The following is a 13824-nucleotide window of genomic DNA, read 5'->3' on the forward strand; positions in this document are numbered from 1 at the left end:
TTCATTTTTAATAATCTGAGAGCTAATATGCTTTTATGACAGGAAGCCTTTCAGTAGTGTGCCTTGTTTGTTCTGTTTCATTGGCAGAGGTTTTATGGCTTCAGCAGGTGGTTTATCTTTGGGATTTGATTTGCCTTGTTTGTCGTTTGTACCAAGCCTGTGTGTTTACAGCATGTTTTACATGAACAGTCTCAGAGCACTGCACACATTTGCAAATTTGCTGTAATTAAAATAACTATTAATATTAGTGTAAAATTATAACTAGCTGTCAAAGTAAATGTAAAAGTATTTGATATTTATTGATTTAGGTGTACCTGCAGCATTCCTCCTAGGCCTTTCCTCTGTATCTTTCATATACCTCAACCCCTCTTGCCTGGCATGTCCTCTCTCTGTCACATTTCTATAAAGTCTGCTTCTCAGACTCATTCCAAGGCGCCCTGCTCACCTTCTGTCTGCTTATTGACTACTGCCAGTGGTAGCCTAATGGTCTCTATTACCCACTGTGAACACATCATTTGTATTCTTGCGAATACTTCGAAGGTGACTCTCAGCATTCCTCCTACCCCTTTCCTAGATATCCTTTAGTGTTTCAACCTCTCTTGCCTGGCCCTTCTTCGACTGAGAACCAAAGAGAAACTGACCAATCAGACCAAAGACAAACTGACCAATCAGATTGTTTGGAGGGACCAGACACACACGCACACACACACACACACACACTACTCAAAGACACTAGCGTTTTATTATATAGTTTGAGGGACGTTCAAAAGGTTTCCGCACTTTTATGTTTTCGTTGGAAACGGAGAAGACAGGAGGAGCAGCAATTGGTCGTGTCTGAGAGGGTCATGTGACCTTCAGAAGAAGGTGACTATGTAGAAAAGTAATGTCATTTGTTTTTGAGGTTCTTAATAAAGAGAGTTTTAAAAAAGTGCAGAAACTTTTTGAACGTCCCCTGTATTAGTTTTTTTCTTTCACTTTATTAACTCTTTGAAGGCTAATTCATTTTTTTCCATTTTGGCACAAGGCTGAATATTTTTTTAAAAAATGTAAGTGTTCTGAAAAGCACACAAGGCAATAATTTCACACATAAATCAACATAAAATCAGTCACGTGCTGCTCGGGGCGGTGCTTCAATTTGCCATCCTCCAATATATCTGAATATATTAACCTATTTAAATAGAAAATTAAAATGATGTATAGAGAAAAATTAAGATACATTTTGCGTAGATTTATTCAAATATAGAGAAACAGCAATAATGTTTCACATATAATTATTTATGAGCATCAACTAGACAAGAATATACAGTAGTATAGACGCACTGATAAACCGTGTTCTAATTATTAGTTTAATATAATTACGTTGTGAAAACCAGAACCAGTGTAGTGTACAAGTGATAGGTGGCGATGTTTTCTGCGCAGAGCAAGAATACATTCAGAGTAATAACGAAACGAAATTCTAAATTGTAAATTAGTTGTTTATCTTCTTAGAAATTATTATCGGTGTCATGTTATGTTTGTTTTTGTTATTGTCTCATAAATTTCAACTGCTGTGTCTGATGCCATCACAGTCTAAAAATTATTTTTGAAGCATTTATGGATAAAATCAGAGAATTTGACTTTTTTCATTCATGAGTGATACTACACACGAATTGCACTGAGTCTTTATGCCAATAATGCCGTCCCCAAAAAAAAACACAACCTGCCCCTAGCTACGCCACTGCATAAAATATTATTTATGACAAACCTCACTCTGTTTTATGTTCCATGAGCCAAAATACTATGTGTATTTACAGTACATACCTATAATATACCTGCTTTTCTCATAACTCATAAGCTGAAAGTCACTTCTACTTCCAAAAACAGCTTGAAATAGTCGAGTGGCTGGTAATCTGTAGTGTCCACCAGCACGCCGTGTCATTAGGGGAAGTCTGTCGGCCAGCTTGCCTCCTACCGAGCTATGTCTGGTTAGTCCACTCAGGCGAACGTGGCTGTAGGTTAGTCAGCTACACAAATACATTCAGCACTATGATCAGCTGGGAACCAATCAGCTAATGCAGATACCTGATTTTCGATTTCCAGATCACTTGACTCAAAATCAGAGTCTGATAAGTCAGAGTCCGATTCAGCAATAATATGCAAAACGTCATACTGAGCATTTTGCTTTCCACATTCAGATGCCATTTTTGATGCTGTTTTCTTTGTGCTACTTTCATCCCGAAGGGTTATCAACAGAAGAAATGAATACACGGGCAATCCTAGCACTGAGAAATGAGGAAGTCAAACGAATTAATGCAAAAATTGTCGATCGGTTACACTGCAAGTTGGTTAAATGCGTATCAATAGACTATACTGAAACAGTTGGTGGTGATGGTGCGGAAGATGAAAACATCAACTTACAACATCCTGTAAATATTTACAACCGTTAACACCGTCAGGTCTTCCACCAGCCGAATTACTGCAGAGAGAAGGATGTATCGTAATGTTATTGCATAATTTATGTCTGAGTGATGGACTATGCAATAGGACAAGATTAGATGTATTCAAAATTGGTCAAACAATTCTGACATGTAAAATTTTATCAGACAACAAGAAAGGTAATGTAGTACATCGTCAGCAGATAACATTAAACACCAAAGGAGATCTCGATATGCCATTTGTATTAAAACGTTTAGAGTTTCCCGTTAGAATAACTTTTGCTATGACAATTAACAAATCACAGGGACAAACATTCGAAAAAGTCAGTTTATTTATTAGAGAAAAAGAAATGAAATTCACTCACGGGCATACATTGCTTTGTCACAATGTAACGCCAAATACGGAATCACAATTCAATGCGAAAGTTCATTCAAAAAATAGTTTTTACTGAAGTTTTACAGTAAAAGTGTAAGTTTAAAAAGTATTTGTATGTTAATTTCAAAGCCAAACAGAACAAAAACATCTAATGCAATGAATACCTCTAATGCCACATGAAACATAAATTTCTTTCAATTTATTATGTTTTACTATTTTTAATATGGTTAATTATTCACTGTAATGTGAAATAGTTCTATTATGCATATGTGACAATTCCCATGAAAATAACAATCTGTTTAACCCTGTAGTTAGGATATAGCGGGTTGGATAATGGATTGATGGATGTTTAAATTGTACATCCGCTTCCCCATACGCGAGAGGCAGATCCGCAAAGTGGCTAGCACGTAGCACCCGCCCGTGGGTTGGCAAGCGAAATGAGCAGGGGGCAGAGTCTAACTTCAATTTGAGCATTGAAGCTCAATGCTTTAAGAAGAAATCTTTTATTTTGTTAAGATCCTGCATTTGCCCTTATTTCTAGCTGGGGTTTATCAGTGATTTCCCCTTCTAATGGTAATTTTTGGAAGTGCTGTTGGAATTTATTGGGGCTTATGTGCTTTGGGACTCCCTGTTTTTTCACTCTTATTATAACTGTAGTACATAGCTGGTGCGATCTCTGCTTATTGTCTGGTGTTTATATGTCCGCTATTTAATTTTACAGCACTGATGCTCAGATCAATTCCTGTATGGCTGACATACTGACATTAAAGTGTTCTGAATATAAATCTTAATCTAATTGTATCACTCCAGTGTCTATGTTTAAGTTCCTTCTTACAGTATTTTTTCACCAAAAGTAAGAGGTGGAAACAAAAATCAAAGTCAGAGAACAAAGCAAAGATTCTGATAAACCAGAAAATCAAACACAAAAGCGCACACCACCAAGGAAAAGTTTGTTATTCAATCCCGGATGCCAGGAAGTGCATGGAGCTGCCATTTATACCCTTGACCACTGGTGGCAAGAGCAGCTCGATGGCGTCACCTACAGCAGCACCACAGCAACAACAGGACAGCACAAGCTGGGGGCATCCGTGAGAAGCAAAATAGTGTTTGCAGGGAGATGTCAAACATTTTTAGGACCTTTTGAGCAGGAGACATCCAGAAAACTAATAACAGCAATGAATTCCATGGATAACAGTACTCTGAACAGAAAAAAAATCACAATTTTCAATTCTAAAAGAAGAACAATAAAGCAAAAGAAATGAAATTTGAAAGCAGATCATAAAACATGGCTTGAGCATATATTGCTCTTCCATTACTGTATGTATGAAGAGACTTACTGGAAATGATCACTGACCGTTATAGATGCTGAAGGTGGTTCAACAAAATACTAACATGAGTAGTGAAAACTATAAAAATGACCATTTTGCTTCATCCTTTAATGTTTTTTTGCACTAATGTGAGTCTCTCTGTAAAGAAGTTGTCAATCAAAACTGGAACTCTCCAGGACTCAAAGTAATCCAAGGCTGTGAGAGTCTTAGGTGAGGTCCAGAGATTCTGAAGGTCATCTTAGCCATGAACGTTGCCTCATCCGGGTGTAAGAATACCAAGCTGGCACTGCCAGCTGACCCTGACTCAGACACGCATGGGACACAAGTTCACACAGGTTTTATTTTTCCTTTTTTCCCTTGTAGGAAACACCTTCCCCATTCCCGACAAGTATAACACAGTCCCAACACAGTCCCAGCATAAGCACAGCTTACAATACTTTATCTTTCTCCACCTTCACTCCTCGGGTCAAGCTTCGTCGCTCCTCCTCCCGATTCTGGCTCCCCGAGTAATGGCTGCTGGCTCCTTTTATAATGCCCCAGGTGCTTGTTTACTCATTTCTGGCAGAACTTCCAGGTGCCCATAAGGGTTCCTGCTGCAGCACCCCCTGGCAGTGCCTGTGGATCCCAACAGGGCTGCACCAGACTCCAACTCCCATGCAGCCCTGCAGGAGGCCGAGGCACCGCTGCAACCCAGGGGGGGGGGTTGCCATCTAGCGTCCCGAGGGAGGTAACACTCGGTCCACACTTGCTCTCCAGTCTTCTCAGCGTGGAGACGTGCCAACCGGGCAAGACACGCTACACGGGGCAACATTAAAAATACACACTGAATCATAAACTTCTACACCATCAAATCAGTCGAAAATGTTCATTTCACCTTTCTTTTTTTATTCGTTCAACGATGCAGCTTAAAATACAAAACCACATAGGGGAATCATCCAAAAAAGAGTATGAGAAGTGGCCCCTGAAAATGAAAGCATAACCTCTGAATGACCTGAACTCCTGCTTGATTATTTGGTACCAGTCAGTCAGTCAGATTTCTTTTACAGATTGACACATTCAGTCCTACCAGACAGTTCACACTCCAGAAGAATCGAGATGGCTGCAATGAAACATACGGTGGCTCATCAGTGTCTGCTGCCTTACTTTATTGATGTTCGATCACTAGAAAGATAATTAAAGTGTGCCATAACGTCCAAATTGGGATTCTCTCTAAGCTTACGTTTTAACTGTTCTGAACTGATTGCATTTATATAACAGCCAAAGGCTTCTTGTTTTGTTTTAATACTAAATTGTCGCATGAAGAAAAGTCTCCTTGAGTTGCCTACACTTGATACCTAATGTAAGAAATTCATTATTCTGTGTCAGTCAGTCAGAAATGATTTGCTTGAATGTCCAGTGTCAGAACTGGCTTCTTCCATCCATCCATTATTCAACCCGCTATATCCTAACTACAGGGTCACAGGAGTCTGCTGGTACCAATCCCAGCCAACACAGGGCGCAAGGCAGGGAACAAACCCCGGGCAGGGTACCACCCCGCTGCAGGACACACACACACATACACCAAGCACACACTGGGGACAATTTAGAATCGGCAATGCACTTAACCTACATGTCTTTAGACTGTGGGAGAAAACCCACGCAGACACGGGGAGAACATGCAAACTCCACGAAGGGAGGACCCGGGAAGTGAATCCGGGTCCCCAAACTGTGCGCCACTGTGCCACCCAGAACTGCCGTCTTACACTGTAATAAAGCGATCATTGCAGGGATCTGGCATGTACAATGTTGACGTAAGCTGGTTGCACATCTAATATTTCACATTATTTATATTTGTACCCATGGTTCAAAGTGGATATCTCCAACTCCCTGAGACTTTGACCAGTAGAATTAGCAGAAGGACAGATCACTGCTTTTGCTAAAAGAATCAATCAAGACTGTAATGGATTGCATATTCCTGATAGCCATCAAATCAGTGTATAAAGTGTAGAAGGATTCCAGTATTGTCAATGATTTCCTAAGGAGGATGGTGCCACGCTTGTACTCAATGAATATCGCTAGTCTGAAGAAAGACGTCTTCAGAAGCTGCTCTCCCTAATCGATATCCAAAGTAACATAAGAAGGCACTTCATTAGACCCAAACATGTTCAGTTCACCTTCCACATGAGAGGACGGCTCAGTGCAAAAGTAGATAGAAAATAATAAAAAATTATACAAGTTGATAAGCACTCCACATCAACAAACATACGAGGTTATCTTTTTGTCGAGAAAGCTTTAAAATATAAACTTCTTTCTTATAGATATATCCATTCATACTCTATATATAAATCATTTGTAATCATATTTGCTGTATAGGATCTTCATTTTAAGTATGTACATACAATAAAAAGTCTACATTGAGCCACATAGTGCATTGTTGTCTTCTCTTCTTTATCCAGCAGCTGCGGCCTTTTGAGACACAGTGAACAGAGTGAGTGGATAAGCAGGAACATTATGGGGGAGCTTATTGGACAGTTACACAATATTGGGCCCGTCCAATTCTTTCCGCTATTGTTGGAAATAAAAGTCAAAAATCACAGATGCTTTCCTTACTGCTTCCCCAAAGGCACTTGTCCAGTTTGCATTGCTAGTGGAAAAATGTCTAGTTAGATAGAATGATGGGAGCAGGGCTGTTAGCCGAGCCATTGGATTTGGGTTTTCTTTTACTGTCAAGTATCTCGTCCACATACCAGCACAGCTTAGCTCATAGCTCTGTCCTGCCTTCTTTACTTGAAGTGCTGCACAAAAGGGTGGCCAGGTGACTCCATGTATTTCAGTCCTATTGAGGCGTATTATCTCTAAACCATTTCAACACTTTCTCCTTGTTAGCGTTCACCCACTGGATGTTGGCGGTCGTCCTCTCCAAAGCCTGCTGCAAAGCTCTCTCACCAGAACCGAAGCCAATGTGTTGGTTATCCTTCCAGAACTGCTCCAGCTGTTGACATACAAAAAAGACATGAGAGGACTTGAGAGATGACATCGTGAAACCGTGACATACGGCATACGGACGCAATCAGAGCCGAGCAGTCTGTGAACACGAGGATGTGGAGAGAGTTGGGACAGAACAAGAACTCAGATATGGCAACTTTGGTTTGAAAGTGCCCTTTTAGAATATACATCTGATGCCAATGTTGATTAGATGGCACACAAATCCTTTTTAAAATAATAATTATATATTTATAATGTACTAATGCCAGTTTAATGGATCAAAATGTCCTTCTTTGATTTCTAAACTTTAAATGTGGTGCAAAAAAATGTGAAACAAAAACCAGGATATGGCAACTTTGGTTTGAAAGTGACCTTTTAGAACATACATCTAATGCCAATGTTGATTAGATGGCACAAAAATCCTTTTTAAAATAATAATTATATATTTATAATGTACTAATGCCAGTTTAATGGATCAAAATGTCCTTCTCTGATTTCTAAACTTTAATGTGGTGCAGAAAATGTGAAACAAAAACCAGTATATGGCAACTTTGGTTTGAAAGTGCCCTTTTAGAATATACATCTGATGCCAATGTTGATTAGATGGCACAAAAATCCTTTTTAAAATAATAATTATATATTTATAATGTACTAATGCCAGTTTAATGGATCAAAATGTCCTTCTCTGATTTCTAAACTTTAATGTGGTGCAAAAAATGTGAAACAAAAACCAGGATATGGCAACTTTGGTTTGAAAGTGACCTTTTAGAACATACATCTAATGCCAATGTTGATTAGATGGCACAAAAATCCTTCTTATATAATACGCTACCGTGGCTGTCCATTTGTCTGTCCAGGATTTTAAATCACCTGTAGCTCGCAAATCATTTGAACCATTGACCTGAAATTTGGTACACATAAACTACGTGACGTCTATTATCCACTTTCAGGGTGTTGATTGACCTCCAAGGTTATTCCTCTTTTTATTTTTATTTTATGTTATTGTAGAATCAATTCTCGCAGTATGGAGCATGCATACGGGCACTGTTCTCATCCCTACTACCTTCGTCGTCACGTCCCCTACCTCTTCATATCTTAAATCATTCTTGAGGCAGATTAAAGACTTAAGTGCCAGCTTAAGTGAAAAATTAAGAAAAACCTAGTAAATAATTGCAACACAAACACCAACTTAATCAGTTTTAAAGCGAAAAGATGCTGACGAAAGAAGAGAAGAAGCAGGCTGTTAGGGTGGAGAAAAGAAGAGCTGCTCAGGAAGCAGCAAGCGCATCAACCTCTGAGCAAACGAATGCTAAACGTAGAGAGGAATAGTAGGAAAACTAGGAATGCTCAAGTCAAGTGTATTCACTGCACGTTATAGTGCAGTGTGTCATTACTGGTAATTATACAGTATATTTATAATTTACTAATGCCATTTTAATGGATCAAAATGTCCTCTGATTTTCAAACATTTTATGTGGAACAGTTTCCATTAATTTGTTTTTCTTCCAATAAAAATAAGCAACATCTTCATTTCAAGAATTTGTTAATTTTATAAATACCCTTGGGGGCCTCAGCCAGTATCAACAGTACCGGGCACAATGTAGGTGCCAGCCTTACTAGCACATTGCAAGCAGTATGAAGATGCCTGGTATAGAGCAGAGTGTTAAGGCTATTCAGTTCTGTTCTTGGGAACTCAATGACATTGCTGTCCTCAAGAGCCCAACTGCCAACAAGTGAACCACCATTTCCAGCAGGGTATTATAAAGGCCAAATGGCTCAACAATCCTCAAGAACATGTACAGGTCACTTTACGAAGCAGAGTGGGATCAGTGTGTGTGTTGGTTCCAGGGATCACTAGCCTGGCATTCATGGCATTTTGAAGGGAAACTCTGACATTATATGTAGCTTGTGGCATGTCTCACAGGTTATGGTGCATTTCAATGACCTCTCATTGCTAGAGCCTCATATCTGGACTTCGAAGGTAACCTTGGGGAATGGCTCGTTGACAGAAAGGTTACAGTGAGATGAAAAGCAGGGGAAAAACATACAGAGAAAGAAAAGAAATAGGCAGAGACAGAGCTGGAAGGAAGCCATCCACATCCAGTTCGAGATTAACACAGTGTGCGGTCATACCCGTTGCCCTTATTGATTACTAGGGGACTTACCCCCTGCTCACTTCGCTCACCAACCCCCCTGGCCTGCACTACACGCCAGCCACTTTGCGCTCCTCCGAAACCACCTCTTAAACGGTGATACAATGGGGAACAAATATAGTTTTTTGTTTACCTCCACTTTGCTCGATCAGTTGCTGGCTTGCTGCTGCTGCCGTGCCACGTGATCTGCATTTCGTGCGGGACTTCGAACATTTAAAAGCCTGTACAGAAGCTGTCCTACTCTTTGTCTTTTATTTCCGGCCCTGGGCATGGTTAGATCTCTTGGCATAAATTCTCATCTCGCGGGAAGTGAGTTCTTGATATTTTTTTAATTTATAATTTAAAAAGAAAATCTGAAAACATCGCATTAAAGTTTGATAAATCCTGAAAAGAATGATACCAAACATATATATGTAGGCTTTAAAATAAGCCTGATTTAAAGCCTGACAAAAAACATGACATAAAAGCGTTGCACTTTTAGTCTTAGGATTTTATATATAGTGAGAAGATTTGTTTGATAGTTTGTGTTCCTGCTGTCATGAGCACCTGTCACCTATTTGTAATCCACTTATGTATTTGTGTGCGGCAGAGAGATCAGGGCACTGGGTGAGGAGCTAGACCACTGTAAGTCATATTCACACACCCAGTGTTTGAGCCATCAAGTAACCTAACCTGTGCAGTAGGAACACTGGAGTAAATCCATGGAGCAAGTGGAAAATCACCAGTTAGGCTTGTAAGGATTCCAATCCGCAGCTCTGCAGCTGTGAGGTACCAGCACTAGCCATTTGCTCCTCAGTAGAGTTTCAAATTGAATACAATAAGAAGAGAAAAGCTAAGCAAAATGACACCTATAATTGGCTAACTGAAAAGATTACAATTTGCAAGCTTTCGAGGCAACTCAGGCCCCTTCTTCTGGCGAGATGTGATCAATAGTCATTTTATCTCACCTGAAGAAGGGGCCTGAGTTGCCTCGAAAGCTTGCATATTGTAACCTTTTCAGTTAGCCAATTAAAGGTGTCATTTAGCTTGGTTTTTCTCTACATTCATAATGGCTAACACAGTACAACACCCTAGTACTACATACAATAAGAAGGAAGTCATTTCTAATGGCACATACCTGTTGGAGCTCAAATGTAGTTGAAAATCTCTTTGTCACCCCGTCGATGAGGTTTGAAAAGGAGAAGGAGCCTCCACCATACCTGTGAAATGAGAAGAGCAGAAAGCACTCAGAAGGAAAGTTTAGTGGGCGGTGAGAATGTGTCAGTGCTCACAAATACCATGGCGTGTACGTGTGTGACAGGAACAGATTCTCTCCCAGAATGAGTTGCTTTAAAGTATCAAAGTGATGAACACAAGTTTCTCATAATTAACGACAACGTGAAAACGGAGCAGAAAATGCTACAACTATTGTAAGACATCAAGTTCATTTTGGGCTTTAGGAAACTTAAGAACCGATAAAATAACATTAGCCACTGACTTGAGGGTAAGGATAACCATTGCTACATCAGCTGACTAAAGACGCAAGGTACGAAAAACTGAAAATGAGCTCTGATTTCTTAGCACATTGCATCATTTGACTGTTATTTATGCCTGTAAGAGTCATGCAAAAGGAGAAGGCAGATTTTTACGTACTGTTCATATATCTTCGCCCAGTTAGCTCGTACAAAATCCCAGGCTAGTGGCTGGCCCACCACATTATTAGCAATATAAACAATGGTGGAGGTGGCATCCTGCTTGCGGATTTTATCCGGCTTGAGGGAATATTCAAGATACCTGCAAGAGATTTGAAATTCAGTTACATCTTCATGTTCTTTAAAAATCTGAATCTACTGTACAGTTCTGCGAGAGGAATTTACTGTATGAAGAACAGACAGTGCATGGCATGTCATAAGAAGGAATGACAAAAATAAAAAGTGTTGAGAAGACAACCAGTAATACAGGAGATCAAAATTCTGTGTCCGTTTTCTGATTTTGCCCACATTGTGTGAATTAGAGAGATTGATAATTGAAATAAGACGTGCCACTGCCGCCATAACTCTTAATTGAGCTATAAAAATCCAGAATTGCTGCTGGATGAAGTAACAGCTTGATATTTTAATTTGCACATGTTTGGACCAGATGTCTGCTTAAGAAACGTTCAGAAGGTTTCTGTTTGCTTAATAAATAAGATTACACACAGTAATCCATCCATTTACTAAACCTACATAATCCAAAATTAAGGGCAAAATTATTGGGGCTCATAGTTGATAAGGGTGATTTGAAAACAGAAGGGAAGGCTAAAAGTTGCCATCAATAGTTTCCTATTCCGAATGTGCTACACAGAGATGGAGGGAGACATACCCTAGTTTCTTCTGAAAATTTTCAGTTAAGTTTTAATATATGTTTTACTACCTTTTCTTCTTATTATTAATTTTTCAAAATGTGAACAAGACTTTCTTTTCCAAGACCTTAAAAATTAAACCGACAGACAGGATTACAATGTATCACTCTGCCTTTGAAAGCAAAAGCAAGCAACATTCCCAGTTCATAATTGCACCACGTTGTTTACAGTTACCCACCAGAGACACTGAAAATGTTAATCTCAATTTTTTATTTTTCCCAGCAATACCTGCTTTGTGCAAATTAGTCTGAAAGCTATGACTGACCTGTTTAAAAGCCAGGGCTGTTTTGTACAGGCGAGAGCTGAGCGTAGTTTGTCTGCTTCAGTAGCGATGGATGCGTTCTTGAACATCTCCCAGCCAAAATCCCATTCTTGTTCCCTACCAGCAGCTATGGCGTTGCAGTAGATGGTCGTTCTCAGGTTTGGATGAATTCTGTTTAACACAAAAATGCAGACCCCACTCACCGTTACTTCTCCCTAAGTAAAACTAAACTTCTCCCTGAACTAAAATGAGAAATTGATTTTAGTGGCAGGTGAATAGTAAAGCAATTCCACTCACGGGTTATTGTTAGAATCGTTCATCCATTGCTGGTAGAGGTCTACGGCCAGGTCTCTGCATTCAGTCAAGCCATTGCTGCAGGCAATACTAATGGCGTTGATTTGGTTATACCTTCAAAGAGAAGTAGGCACAGGTCAGTAGAGGTGCACAGATTTCTGTACAGAGATGACAATCTGCATCACTTTTGGGTATCACTGAGCACAATTTAACAAATGACTTACTGCTCAGTGAGGCCAGTGGGCACTTCCTTCCAGTCTTTAGTGATATTTTTAAAATAACGATAGAGAGGAGTAACTTGATTCCTAAGGTAAGCCTAAAAGATATAAAAAAAATATTTCAGAAATTATTCAATTGTATTAAGAAAGCCTTGCCATTTATGTGCTGATCCCGGTGACTACCTTTTTTTTGGCATGGTTATTATTTATTTATGCACTCGTTTTCTTGTCCTACAGTAGTACTCATTTTTACCAAAGGTTCCACAGCCTAGTCAGAGCATCTCTCTATTATATCAAAAAAATCCTGCGATGAGACAAGACTTTTTTGGAAGATTTTTTCAAGTCCCGTGAGACTTTGGCCCTCCCCTCAACCATTTTCAATCATGCACACGGTAATCTCACCTCTCATTCAAGTGAATGCTTTTGAAAGACAGTTTCTGCCTTCTTATACATTTTAAAGTTTTCCTCACTTTAAGTTTTTAATTGAAGAAGATGTATTATGTCCAAATCTTATTAAAGAATTTCATCATGAAGGGGTATAAATATAAAAAAATGAGTACACGGGCAATCCTGGCACCGAGAAACAATGAAGTCAAATGAATTAATGCCAAAAATGTCAATCGGTTACACGGCAGATTAGTTAAATGCGTATCGATAGACTATGCTGAAATAGTTGGTGGTAATTGTGCGGAAGATGAAAACATCAACTTACAATATCCTGACGAAGATATACAACCGTGAACAACGTCTGGTCTTACAACACGCAAATTACTGTAGAAAGAAGGATGTACCCAAGAAAGGTAATGTAGTACATCTTCTGCGGATAACATTACACGACAAAGGAGATCTTGATATGCCATTCGTATTAAAAAGGTAACAGTTTCCAGTTAGAATAGCTTCTGCAAAGACAATTAACAAATCACAGAGACAAACATTCGAAAAAGTTGCTTTATTTAATAGACGGAAAGAAACGAAATTCAATCACGGGCAGTTATACGTGGCATTATCACGATGAAAGTCCAAACACAGAATCAAAATTCAACACAATATTGACAAATATTAAATAAAAAAGTTATTAGAAGTTTTACAGTAAAAGTGTAAGTTTAAAAAGTATTTGCATGTTAATTTCAAAGCCAAGCAGAACGAATTCGTATTACACAATGAATAACTCTAACACAACATGAAACATATTTTACTTTCAAATTATTACAGTTAATTACTCGCTGTAATGTAAAATAGTTCTATTATGTATATGTAACAATTCCCATGAAAATAAAAAGCTGTTTAAATTGTACAACCGCATCTCCATACGCTAGCAAAAGAACCGCAAAGAGGCTAGCGCGTAGAACCCGCCCGGTGGTTGGCGAGTGAAGCGAGTATGGAGTAAAGCCCACTAGTCTTTAAAAATAATTCAACCATGTCTAGTAATTATGAT

The 13824-nt window shown here is 39.1% G+C and overlaps 1 protein-coding gene across 2 annotated transcripts in view; it reads right to left on the reverse strand.

The window, feature by feature from the left end:
• Positions 1-5771: 5771 nt before the first annotated feature.
• The window catches only part of LOC120541392 (aminopeptidase N-like), a 137702-nt gene continuing 129649 nt past the window's right edge, over positions 5772-13824 (reverse strand). For both annotated transcript variants that reach the window (XM_039772968.1, XM_039772969.1), the window contains 6 exons: positions 12396-12487; positions 12175-12285; positions 11881-12048; positions 10868-11008; positions 10353-10434; positions 5772-7089 (listed from right to left, as the gene is read on the reverse strand). In XM_039772968.1, the coding sequence (XP_039628902.1) occupies positions 6934-7089; positions 10353-10434; positions 10868-11008; positions 11881-12048; positions 12175-12285; positions 12396-12487 (750 nt within the window). In that variant the 3' untranslated portion in view covers positions 5772-6933. The remainder of the gene's footprint in view (positions 7090-10352; positions 10435-10867; positions 11009-11880; positions 12049-12174; positions 12286-12395; positions 12488-13824) is intronic.

The sequence above is a fragment of the Polypterus senegalus genome, chromosome 12, assembly GCF_016835505.1.
Source record: "Polypterus senegalus isolate Bchr_013 chromosome 12, ASM1683550v1, whole genome shotgun sequence".
Classification (NCBI taxonomy): domain Eukaryota; kingdom Metazoa; phylum Chordata; class Cladistia; order Polypteriformes; family Polypteridae; genus Polypterus; species Polypterus senegalus.